Source organism: Malus domestica, chromosome 05 (genome assembly GCF_042453785.1).
Source record: "Malus domestica chromosome 05, GDT2T_hap1".
Lineage (NCBI taxonomy): Eukaryota > Viridiplantae > Streptophyta > Magnoliopsida > Rosales > Rosaceae > Malus > Malus domestica.
Genome location: NC_091665.1, coordinates 11,263,948 through 11,277,718, shown reverse-complemented (window position 1 = coordinate 11,277,718; position 13,771 = coordinate 11,263,948). Strand labels below are relative to the sequence as shown.

General features: G+C 37.8%; 1 protein-coding gene across 1 annotated transcript; it reads right to left on the bottom strand.

The window, feature by feature from the left end:
- Positions 1-8,471: 8,471 nt before the first annotated feature.
- Positions 8,472-11,458, bottom strand: LOC139196054 (uncharacterized). The gene is made up of 5 exons (XM_070821719.1): positions 11,432-11,458; positions 10,458-10,578; positions 10,284-10,352; positions 9,527-9,585; positions 8,472-8,589 (listed from the first exon to the last, which is right to left on the bottom strand). The coding sequence occupies exons 1-5, from the start codon at positions 11,456-11,458 to the stop codon at positions 8,491-8,493; spliced, it is 375 nt and encodes a 124-aa protein (XP_070677820.1). The 3' UTR covers positions 8,472-8,490.
- Between the last annotated feature and the right edge of the window lie 2,313 nt (positions 11,459-13,771).

Sequence of the window (13,771 nt, the reverse complement as noted above, 5' to 3'; positions counted from 1 at the left end):
ACATCCTATGACGTTTTAAAATCATTTCACAAAACCCTTTTCGTTAGGGTTTCATTAGTTTTATGCTGACATCAACAAAAAAAAAATTAAATGACAAAATTAACCTTATTTATATTCCAATTAGAAATATGATATTCCAGTTAGGAATATGATACTCCAACTAGAATATGATATTCCACTTGTAGCTCAAACATAATATTTCTCATATTATTCAAGTTAGACTAGCCTAGTGGCTTTGTGTTTCACATGATACAAGAAATTTCTTAAGTATTAAAGAAATTCCTTGTGTTCCAGTAATGTTTTCTATGCGTTTCTTGATCATCTTCTTCTTGTTCACAATATTCTTCCCCTCTACTAATAGCCAACTCTATGACTATGAGCTTCAAGCATTAAAACAATATACAATCAAAATAAAACTTAACACGACACATTTAATAACAATCCAACATTCAACAATCCAATATTTTCAACAGATTGCAACAATTCAAAATCAAACTTAGCATGATAAATTTAAAAACAATGTACAACCAAACATAATATTGTCATATTCTTCCCAAAATATATAAAATAAAAAAAGTCATAATCCAACTATAGCAACTTCTTCAAAATGGTTGATTGTCGACAACGTGGTTTGTTGCATTGGCTTGGCTTCTAATCTCTTGACTTGGTTCAGGAGCTTGACTTTCAATTTCCTGGCTTGCTGCATGAGTGCTACCAATTTGAATTCCCTCATTTGGAACTATCAATAGAAATACCAAAATTAAACGTAATTATGAAAAACGAAATCATATGTAAAAATTGAAAATAAAAAATAAAATATCACATTGTAGTAGCTAGTAAATATGAAAATAGATCCTGACCTACTTTCCTAGTGTTACCAATTTTCCTTGGTGCATCAACTCTGCTACTCGCTCTTCTCGTTCCCATTGCAAGATTCACACCTCCTCTTTGAATCATTTCAAGATTTCCATTTGGGCACCTTCTTCTATTATGACCCAATGTTCCACAAATTTTACATGATAATGCATAAGATCTCTTTCTCCTTCCCCTGCTCTTACGTTCATTTGCCTCTTTTCTCCTATTTTTTGTGGGCCTCCCATGGGGTTTCCTTAAGGGTGGGGAATAAATGACATCATAAGGGTCGTCCACCCAGTATCTCTCATCTGGAACAGGGTGAATATGATATGAGTATGATGCCACATACTTCTCTTTGGTGAAGAATTCATGACAGTAGTCTTTTGGGTTAGCTCGCTTCCGTATAATGCATGCACACATATGTTTACATGGAATCCTTCTAATTTGCCATTCCATACAATTGCAGTAGCTTGTAGGCAATTGCACAATGTGCCTTTGAGAAATGTCATGCACTTCAAACTCGTCTTCACTTGGTCCAATAAAAAAGTTCATGCTAAGTGCTTCAAAAAAAAAAAAAGATAGACTACAGAATAAACAAAAACAATTTGACAATTATTACCTGCATCTGCATGAGCTACTATAATGTTCTTACATTCTCGCACATTCGTATTTAACTTTTTTCTTGCGCCTTCAGTTAGCCTAGTAAGCCATGATATCCCTCTAGCACGCCTCTTTAGATATTGCCTCATCATTTTTTTTCCCTAATTGTATTAATGAACTACATTAATATTACCTCATCATTACCTGCATGAGCTACATTAATATTGGTTTTCCTCTCCACTTGTTCACCATCGATTTAAATGATTATGACATATTGTTAGTAATATGATCATTCTTTACACGACGATCAAAGGTATGCTTGCTCCATTGCGAAGGGTGACTTAAAAATACAATTGGGCATCGGGGGAAGTGCCTATAAAATAAAGTGGAAATTGAGAATTTAATTATGAAAACTGGGTTTAAGGGATTAACGGGAGTTAACTTATATTCTAAGGTATTCAGTGCCAAGTGGTATAAGCACGGTATGGGACGTGCAGGCTTGGATGCCTTAGGTATGTGTTAGTGAGGTTAGAAGGGAGTGAGTACATTCATCCACCTCATTTGCATATATTTTATGTATTTACAAAAATTGTCACATTTTAATTATTATTTGGTTGGTAGCTTCGGTTGTAAAGTAATTTGTACACTATTTTATTACGTTGTTCAATAAATTTTATGTATGTAAAATTTTGTTATATGATGTATTAAGTAATTGTTACAAATTATTTTATTTTATTTTCCCCCATATACTAGATGTAGAATTTATTTTATAGCTAAAATATGGCTCACACCCTAACTCGTGAATAGTCTTTATTCATGGGTTGGGGTGTGACAAACTAGGAGTCGTGCCATGACCTTGGCTCTAAGCGCCAAGAACAAGGAAGGCTTAATCGATGGTTTTATGAGTAGACCAAACAAATCCTCCACCTATGAATTGCAGCAATGGAGCTGCTACAATAACCTCGTAAAATCGTGGATACATTCAATCTCACAGGACATTCGAGCAAGTGTGATCTACAATGAAGTGGTCGCTGAAATCTAGAATGACTTGAAAAATCGTTATTCTCATGCCAACAATGTTCACCTCTTTCACATAGAGCAAACAATTCTTGATTGTACTTAATCAGGCATGACCATAAGTGCTTACTATACCCAACTCAAGGGCATTTAGGAAGAGCGTTATGCACTATGCAGCATTCCTACCTACGAGTGTGGAACTATGAAGAAAGTCATGCAATATCGTGAAAACCAAACGACTTTGAAATTCCTCATAGGACTTGATGAATCATATGCTGCTGTTACCAGTCAAATTCTACTTAGAGACCCTCTACCTTCAGTTATCAAGACACATTCACTTATCCTATAAGATGAGAAACAGCGTATCGTTTCTTCTACCACAACAGCCAAACTTGATGCTGTAACCTTCACAATTTGAGACGGCACCATAACTCTAGGAGAGGCTTCACGCCACATAATCCTTATCTAAAATGTGACTGATGCGATATGGTCGACACACTTCAAACACTTGTCAATCATATATTAAGTGTGACTTTTGTGGTTGGAAATGACCACAATTGATGTTTGTTAGAAGCTCAATAAGGCCAAGGAGACGAGTGATTCACAAGATCGACATACATCCAAGGTATATCATGTCCAGTCCAAGGAAGCACCGTCCTCATAATCAAGTCTCTTCAGCCTGACTACCGAGCAATACCAAAATCTCCTAGTGTTGCTAGGCAACAACAAATCACAACCATGGCCAACTTTGTAGGTGACACTTCCAGCATTAACAACTTATTAGGGAAATCACTTCGAGGTATTGCTCTTTGGAAAAACAACTTGGATTTTGGAGTCAGAGGCGATAGAGCACATAGTGTGGTCCCTGAATCTGTCCACCACTTGCTTACCAATGCAAAATTGGATCGTGAACCTTCCCAACAGCCTACTGTGACACACATAAAGAGCATTTTCTTTTCTCCTAATTTTATATTACATTGTGCTATGTGTTCCCTCATTCCAATTAAACTTGATCCCTGTCACTAAGTTGGTTAAGCATTCAGATCATATTGCCATCTTTGCTAAAGACTCGTTTGTGTTGCAGGACCTAAACTTGGGATGATGATTGGGACGAGAACTAAACAAGAGGACTCTACTATCTTACCATCAAAGATGACAAGGCAGCATGCATGTACGTTGGGGCATCTTTGGAATCAATAAAGTTTTTGGTTTGTTATCTCATTCTGTTAAAGACGTCAATTTTTATGAGATTAATGATTGTTCCTGTTCTTTGGCTAAACATACTCATTCTCCTTTTTCCACGAGTTCCTTCAACTCCAAATCACCTTTTAAACTTATTCATGTTGATATTTGGGGTGGTTATCATGTAGCAACATACAATGGCAATCGTTGTTTCTTAACCATTGTTAATGACTCCACACAGTGCACTTAGGTTTACTTAATGCACCACAAATCTAACACATCTCAATTTTTAACAACCTTTATCAACCTTGTGGAAACCCAATTCTCTACCAAACTAAAAATTGTTCGTAGTGACAATGGTCCCAAATTCACCATGGCTAAATATTACTCTAACAAAGGAATCATACACCACACCAGTTGTGTCAATACCCTTCAACAAAACGGGGTGGCAGAAAGAAAGCACCATCACCTTCTCAACAATACTTATGCACTTCTTTTCCAAGCAAAACTTCCTAAAAATTTTTGGGAAGGGGATGCCATTTTAACAGCCACCTACCTTCTGAACTGAACACCTACACCATTCCTTCAAGGCAAAACACTCTACAAATTTCTCCACCACAAACATTCCACATATAACTAACCACTTAACGGTCTTTAGCTACCTAAGTTTTGCATTTACCGATGACAAGGGACCCACCAAATTTGATGCACGAGCCACACAATGCATTTTTTTTTGTTATCCTAACAGACAAAAGGGATACCGTCTCTACAAACTTCATACTATAAAAGTTTTTGTTTCTAGAGATGTTTTATTCCATGAGCAAATATTTCCCTACTCATCATATAAACCACCATCTGATGCCATTCCACCATCTGATCTCATTGCCTATTTTGATAATGTTATCCGTTCTCTTTTGCCTACAACTACCGTTGTGCCAATGGTGCCAGACGACAACTCCACAACAGCACCGTTTACTCCAGCCACACCTTCTACGCCGACTACGACAACTGGTGCACCTGATACAGTACTTGAGACGTCTCCACCTTGCCTTACTCGTCACACACAGCCACCTCGCTATCTGCAAGATTACCAAGTTGGAGTCCCTCTTCCTTCATGCTCCCACCAGTCATCTACCTTGGCATTAGTCCATACACCAGGTAGTCTTTACCCTTTAGCATATGTGATTTCTTATGATATGTTATCTCCTTAACATCGGGCTTTCACTACTTCCATTTCCATGGAGGTTGAACTAATCTCATTTTTGCAGGCCATGTAGCATCCACAATGGCGTCTTACCATATGTTAGAAGATTGATGCTTTAGAGGCTAATGGTACTTGGACACTCCAACCTTTGCCTCCCAAAAAGAAGCCAGTTGGTTGCCAATGGGTGCAAGATTACGCATAACCCAACACTGGCACATCCACGTTAAGGGCTACCCTGGGCACTTATATTTAGTCACTAATCAGAATACTCTCGGTTTAATTATATAAAGTTATGTAATACAATTTACAAATCATCTCTTTTTCTTACATCCTTTTCCTCACATTACTACATTTTACACTTTTCGCGAGGAAGGGCAATTCGTCGTGTAAAACGACATAGCGTCCCATTGGAATTTTTGCGACAAAAAGTTCGTCGCGCATAAATCGTCGCTCAAGGGTCATGAAAACAGACTTTGCGCAACAAGAACAAAAATTTTGCTGCGCAAGAATGAACAAGTGTGACGAAATAGACGCTGTCACGCAGAATATAAAGGAACGAAATGAGTTTGTCGCATGTAACCTGATGCAACAAAGTGAGCTAAACGAGATACAGTACATGAGATGGTGAGTCTGGTGGCCAATAATTCTACATGACGAATACTTCATATAGGACACTAGTTCATAAAAACTTTACGCGACCAAGTGTTCGTTGTGCAGTAACAATTTTTTTAATTAATTTTAGGGTAAATTACATAGTAGCCCTTCAGGTTTTGAGGTTTATTACAACCTCATACAACATCTTTAAAACATTTCACTTTCATACCTCATGTACTATTTTATTTCAAAATAATACATCTGTTACATTTTCCATCCATTGATCTGTTAAGTGCTGACGTGGCTGCCACATTTGTGCCACGTGCTGCCAAATGTATGCCACGTGGCAAAATTTTTTTTTTTTTTAATTTAAAAAAAAAACTTAATCTTCTAAATAAATAATAAAAAAAAGGTTAGAAGATCCAAATCCCATCACCCCGTACCTGAACCTTGAAAGAAGAAGAAGAAGAAGAAGAAGAAGGAGAACAACCATAAAACTTAGAACCATGATCCCGTCGGTGAAACCCATATCCCAGTTATTGGAAGTGCCCGCAATCAATTAAACATCAAGATTAAAACTTCAATCCTATCTAATTGAAAATTTAACATCTAGGTTTTGTACTACTCCAAGATTTTCACATGCGTTTTCTTTTTGTTTCCAATCTGGGATTTGTTTAGATGTGAAAATTAGAACGTGGGTTGTGATTAATCAGTGAAATTAACATCTAGGTTTTGCTAAAGCTTTGAAATTTCAATCTAAACATCGATTAATTAAATAAATAATTGGGAGAGAATGGATTTAGGGAAGAGGGGGCAATACATACAGAGTCGTGGTGTGGAGTTGAAGGATTTGTGGTGAGGATAACAGAGAGCGTGGCAATGAAGAGGAGCCCAACCCAGATCCCTTCCCCCCTGCCCCAGTGCAAAGCCCATCCCCCTCCCGGGGCGAACCCAAATCCCATAAAACGCCCCTCCCCCGCCCCCCCCCCCCCGACGGTGAAGTCCAGATCTCAGCAACGCCCCCCTCCAAATCATTTTCCATCTGTGGTGCACACCCATCCTCCACCTCCTCCTCTACACCCATCTCCACCTCTTCCGCGCACCCATCTTCCCATCTTCCACGCACCCATCTTCCCATCTTCCGCTACCCACATGCAACCCAAAAAAGAGGAAAAAAAACAAAAAAACCCAGCACACCCACCCTCCGCCTTAAATCCACACTCATTGGGGAAGACAGAATCTGGGTTGCAGGAAAAGAGAGATGGATTTTTTTTTTCTTTTTTTTTCTGGGTTGCAGGTAGTGGGTGTGGAAGAAGAGGTGGAGGATGTTTTTTTTTTTTCCTCTCCTCTTCTTCTTCTTCTGGGTTGCGGTTCAGCTTTTGTTTTTGTTTTTTTTTTTTTTTGGTTTTTTTAATTTAGAAGATTAAGGTTTTTTATAAAAAAAATTAAAAATTTTTTTGCCACGTGGCATACATTTGGCAGCCACGTGGCACAAATGTGGCAACCACGTCAGCATTTAACCGATCAATAGATGAAAATGTAACAGATGTATTATTTTGAAATAAAATAGTACATGAGGTATGAAAGTGAAATGTTTTAAAGATGTTGTATGGGGTTGTAATAGATATCAAACCTGAGGGGCTACTATGTAATTTACCCTTAATTTTAAGTTAAAAAATAAGAAATTGTAGATACATGTCGTCGCGCAAGGATAATTTATTTGTTTTTTTCTTTTGTTAATTTAATTGTTTTCCTTTTCTTTTTCTTTTTTTCATTTTTTTTTGTTCTGGTTACATAATTTATGTAAATAATAATTTCTTTTTTATTAAAATTGCAACTATAATGAATGGAGGAAAAAAATGACATTTAGATATCAAATAAAAATGTACGTACAAGTAAAAAGTTTAAAACTAAGAAAAAAGAAACCTATAAATATTTGGTCATTAAATAGGGTCGTCTGCAGGTAGGGGTGCGGGTCGGGCTAGAAGTCGTGCTGCTGGATGGGTTATTAATCAGTGTGTTGGGGAAGATGACGGTCGAGCTAGTGGACGGGCTCGGAGGTCGACGGGTTATGTGGCTCGGAGGTGGAGGGGACCAGCAACGTCGAGTGAGAGACAAATGCCATTCGAGCTGAGGGCCTCAACGCTCAACACGAGCTTACTCCTCAGGTCGGCCACTTTATGCGTTAGTTCAGTGACACCGGGGCCCTGTGGTTATGATGATGATAAGGCCCCAATAAAACGCTGATGAGCCTACCCCGTCATCTGACAATACTTCCCCCACCTTTGCCTAATGGTCACAATCAAGATCTGAAACCCCACATCCTCGGGCGGAGCCATGAACTCGATAGGAGTGCTTAGGAGAAGCCGGGATGCAGACTCCTAAAGGACGGTCTTGCTCCTCTCCACCATCGTCAACTATGACAATAAATGGATTGGTAAGAATTAATATTATTTAAAATTTTGTAATTTTTGGAAGCGTCAAATAGGAAATTGAAAAGAAGTACTTACGTGCAACTGCTCGGCAAGCTCATCCCTGGTAGAACATAAACATCCTTAAAGACGTCTATCTCGGGGAATTTAGAACCCCCTGGAATAAAAGCAACAAAAAAACATAAAGATATCGGAAAATAAATGGAATACTTATAAGAAATTGGAAGTGCCCATATTAAACTCTCATTACCTGTTGGTGCACCTCCATCTAATAGGAGAAAGGTCTCGAACCAAAATGGCGGAGAAGAGTTTTCTTCTCTCGGTTGATCTTGTTCACCTTCGCCTTTTTCTGTAAACATAAAATAAACGTATTAGTGTAATATTTAAAGATAATGAAACAAACGCATAAGCCAAAGTAGGAATAATTTTTAAAACAATTAAAATTAAATAAGTGATACATATATAAAAAGGAAAACTAATGAAAAAGGGCTTGAAAACTTTGAGTTTTAACGATAATGACACACCCCGTCCCGAAGGAGGGCATGCTGGCCGTCACGTGAGAGTGACGTAACCATTTGCACAGTACGGAAGCTTTAATTATACAATTTATAAGTTGATACACCCGAAGGTGAGTCCTAATTTTGTCCAATCTGTCAGAACACCGTCGAATTCCTCGTAGTCACCACACCTTTGTGATTCCTGAACCTGGAGGGGCGCAAAACCAAAATTGAGTGGGTCAGTAAAACAATTCTTTTCCAAATCCAAACATTTCTCAAAACGTTGTAACCCCTCTCCGTAAAACCTGTATACTTTCCCAGAAATGTAAAATATAAATATACATATATATTCTCAAAACTTCATTTTTACTATCTCAACATTATCTCTTTATCAATCATGCCATGCCATGTCATCTCAACATTTCTCATATTAATTATGCCATGCCACATCATCTCAACAGTAATAAGGTATGAATGCATCAACATAATCATATCAGGTGCAAGAAAGTAATCAACCGTAGGCCCTCTAATAGCCCTATACGGTTGAACCTAGAGCTCAAAATCTATCATTATCACTCTACCGGAGTCACCTCTGTGACCCGTCCGGCCTTCTGCACGCAAGTTACGCTCTAGTGCTTCTCATAAATCATCTGTGCACATAATCTAAGGTCACCCACCAGTCGGAATCTCACTAACACTCTCGCGACTGGTCTGTCGTACCCACTCCGCGTGGACTGTACGACTAGCATCTACTTGGATCCAAGGCGAGCGTGCGATGCGGTGAATACTATAAGCACTAAACCATGGTGCAGGATTTGAGCTCAATATATATCATCATCATCATAACAGTAATTAAATACTCATCTGTGCGTCCACCGCACCATTTCATACATATGCATCATAAATCAATTCTTACATGTGCGTCCACCGCACCAATTCATACATATGCATCATATATTAATTCATGCATGGCATTTCAACTCACATTTCTATATACTTTTCATATCAATTCTATGCATGGTATTTCACTTCCCGTTTTTCCACATAACTCATATGCATTTCATTTTAAACATATTTTCATTTCAATTCAATTTCTGGGAAACGTCAAGTATATATATATACGGAAAACAAAACTGCCCACTCACCTGGAGTTCGTCCAACAACTCCCTAGCACCACACATCAAGGCGTCATGACGATCGCCGCCTAGAATAGTAATCAAATCCAGGCTCAGAATTCATATCGATAGAATACATAACTTATATAAAATACGTCACTACGTTGATCGATCCGGAAGATCTGCCACTCAGATTTTAAATCCATAACTTCCAGAGGTCCACATTATACCTCTAGGACAACATCCTAAAATTTCATTACCATCCAACGGTCGGATCTCCGTCAATTTCCAAAACTAAGTGACGGTTAACATTTTATATTATGGACTTACAATTCCAATTCCGGAAGATCCGTAACTCGGATTCCCAATCCGTAAGTTCCAATAATCCTCAAATATTACGTACTATAACGTATCAAAGTTTGGTGATGATCCAACGGTCGGATCATCAATTCACATTTTCACCTAAATGTGAAAACTATAAAACGTTATTTGAACACCTAACCAACAATCTTCAATAACTTTCTCATACGGTGTTCAATTTAGGTATATGAATATACCACAGTGATCTACTCGACGTCACGGACGTCGACATATTTTTAAAATAATTTTATTTTTATTTTTTATTTTTACTGTAGCACCTTCTTCTTCCTTGGGTCGCCGGACTGGTTTTTCCGGCGGCCGTTTTCTGAACAGTTTTTCAAATTGCCATAACTTTGTCATTTCTCAACGAAATCAAGTGATTCAAAAACGAAAGTTGTAGCCCTTGAAGAGACAAAGATAATGGTACCTTGCACAACACCTAGTTCGCCGTGGTTTGGCCGGAAACTGTCTCGAAAGCCTCGGAGGTCGCCGGAAACTGGGTATTTTTCAAATGAGTATAACTTCTTCAATACTCAACGAAATTGAGTGAAACAAAAAGGAAAATTGTAGTACTTGACGAGACGAAGAGATTGATACCTACCTCGACTCCTAAATCGCCGGGGATTCGCCGGAAAACGCCTCGAAAGCTCCGGCCAAATTTTGAACTTGTCTATCTCCGTGTTCTTACGTCCAAAAACTTCCAACGAAGCACTCCGAGCTTCCTTGGGACCTCACTAAGCTCACTATGAGCTTGGATTGTCCTAAAAATCAACCAATTCAAAGCTCATGAACAGTACACTTTCATGGGGAGTTTAGAATCTAGGTTTTCCGAAGTAAAACTTACCTGAAATGGATACCAACGTGATCGTGAAGTCCTCAGGATTCCAATGGTGGTCTCAAACTTGACGTTGGTATAGATTTAGGGTGGTTTTGGTGGTGGTCCGTGTGAGTTCGAAGGAGAGAGACAGAGAGAGTGAGAAATCGTGAAGGAGGAGAGAGAAAGACAGTGAACGGGAAATGAGGAGGGTTTTGAGGGATGTGGGGATCCCACGTGGTCCTTATTCCAATCTCCAAACACCAAACTTTAACATTTTAACCTAAAAATCTAAGTTCCATCCTTATTAAATTCCATTTTATTTTCAAACTTAGGAACCTAGATAATTAGCAACCTGAGCTTCACAAATTTAGTATTTCTTAAGGGCAATTTCGTTCATTCACAGCCACGAATATAATAATTTGGAACGGGCTGTGACAATCTTCCCTCCTTATAGAATTTCGTCCCCGAAATTCCAGCAACCAACCAATTCATCAACACTTATACCAACCTCGGTAAGTTTCTTTCATCCGATTCTTTTTCTCCCACGTAATTTTCTTCCACTGAATGATTCCTTCACAAAACTTTTACCATTTACTCTATCTTAACTCTCAGGACCTTCTTTTTCCAATCCAAATTCTACTTTTCTAAGGTGAACACTTCTAAAATATAAAACCATTTACCTTATATACTCGATTAGTGGCATATCCATCTGTTGATGTCTTTTGCCATTCCTGGTTACTTCAGGTTAACTTAATCACCTGAATACTTTGAGGAAACTCATCCATAGTCTCAGGGTCTACTAAAACTCTTTCTTGATCGAATCCTTCTCTACCCAGAAACATTCCATTCACAAGTCATCAAAAACCGACTCACATGACACATTTCATGATCCTTATGGCGTTACTTCGGAAACTGCACAACCAACATACTTAAGAAACTCAGCAGTTCCTTAAACCAATTCTCTTTTCCATAAAACAAATAAGTAATGTTGCACTGTCTGGGAAAGGTTGTTACTCAACACTGGAGTAAATGTACTAACTTGTTACTTAACAAGTATAACTTCTTCTCGATCTTCCATTCTTAACTTTACTTTAGTTGATTTCCAATCCACAAGAAGATAATCTTGGCAAGCGTACTAGATATTAATTCTTACTGCAGTCTTCTTATCAAGTGCTTCAGCTAGAACAAACTTTACGATCACCCTGATCGTACAATCATGTTCATTAAGCAATACAATTCACTTTCGCTGCCTCATATCAAAATCCTTCCAAGTAATGGATATTGAAGACTCTTTTGATTTGTAAAATCTTGCATTCTCACTAAAATATAATGTCTCCATAACTTCACAGCAAGGATGGTAATCGTGACTTCCAAATCACTAGTAGGGTAATTCATCTCATGAGATTCCATTTGTCGTGAAACGTATGCAATCACCCTAACATTTGCATTAGTACATATCCAAGAACATTTAATGTAACATCACCATATACCGATAATTATCGCTATCTTCTGGGAATATTAAAATACGTGCATGAGTGAGGAAATACTTCAGTTGTTGAATCCTTTGCTTACAATTCCTTCCCACTCATACATAACCTCTTTTCTCATCAGTCTCGTTAATGACAACGCAATGACTAAAAATTCTTTCACAACCATCCAAAATAGCCTGGTAAGCTAAGAAATTCCAAATCTCAATTACGACTCGTGGTTGTTCCAAATTCTCAATTTCTGCTATCCTTTAAGGATTCACTTGAATACCTTAAGCAGACATAACAAATTTTAGAATGCCACTTGATCCATTTAACTTTAGCTTTTGCTAAACTTAGCATACAACTAACGTTCTCTCAATCTTTGCTTCATTGACTTAATACGTTTACATGCTCTGCTCTAGGCTTAGAGTATACCAGAATATCTTCAATGAAAATGATATCTATTTATCAAGGCATTATTGGAATACTTCATCCAATAACTCATAAAACAGCATGAGTATCCATATAGCATCACCAAACTTCATAAAAACTATAACAAGTCCAGAAAACCATCTTATGATCAACGTCACTTATAATATTCAATTGGTAGTAACCAGATCTCAATTCAATCTTTGAATCTTCGCAATTACTTCTGAGCTGGTTAAATAAACATCAGTACATCACCATGGATAACGGTTCTCAATCGTTACCCGACTCCATTGTCTATAATCAATGAACAGTCTCAAGATCCATTTTTCTTCCTCACCAACAAACTGGGCTCCTCAAAAGTGTTGTACTAGGTTGAATAAAACTTTTATCAACCAATTCTCTCAACTGAATTTCCAATTCCCTTAACTCATCCTGAACCAATCTCCAATATAAATTTATACCTGGCAACAAATCAATAATGAACCTCATATCTCTGCCTGAAGGCAATCCAGGTATACTTTCAAGGAAGACATCAAGAAAAGTCTAACTCTTTCGACATTATTCACACTACTCCAAACAACATCATTTAGCACCACATGAGCTAAGTATTTTTGACAGCCTTTCGAAAACAATCTCTTTGCTCTCACAGCATAAATAACAGCCTGACTCAATCCATTTTGCATACTTACAAAAGTAATCTCTGTTCATCCAGATCGATGGAAAGTACTGGTTTCCCATAACATTTCGTCTTGTCACAATTATAACCAACCAATCTAATGGAACAGAATTAACTGATACAATATATATTCTATTATTATTAAGCATTCCAAATAAGTACAATACTAACATAAAATAATCTACCGGTTTGCTTGCTTAACGAATCCACGAATGAGTTATTAATATTACGGTCTGCAGCCCGCAATACTGATAAATCATCGTTGTCTCGATAAGTAGGCAACCACTCTCAAAGATATAACATTACTATTTTGTCACTCAATGCAAAATACATACATTCATCTCAACTACATTTATTTACTACTCTCAAGGTAATAACATACATAATAAGAAATATATCAGCCGAAGTCAACTAGAATGATCAATACGACTGATTCAACTCTTATCTCAATAATACGTCGGCCGGATCCACTCCGCGTGGTCGGTACGGCCGAGCCTATAACTCACCAATTTCTCATGTGTCAG

Excerpts from the sequence above, each read along its gene's own strand:
- LOC139196054 (XM_070821719.1), bottom strand. The coding sequence starts at position 11,458 with ATGGATGAGTTTCCTCAAAGTATTCAG. Across the intron at positions 10,353-10,457 it reads CCGGCGATTTAGGAGTCGAG|TTTCCGGCGACCTCCGAGGC; the intron begins GTAGGTATCAAT and ends AAAAATACCCAG. Across the intron at positions 8,590-9,526 it reads AGTTGTTGGACGAACTCCAG|GTTCAGGAATCACAAAGGTG; the intron begins GTGAGTGGGCAG and ends GCGCCCCTCCAG.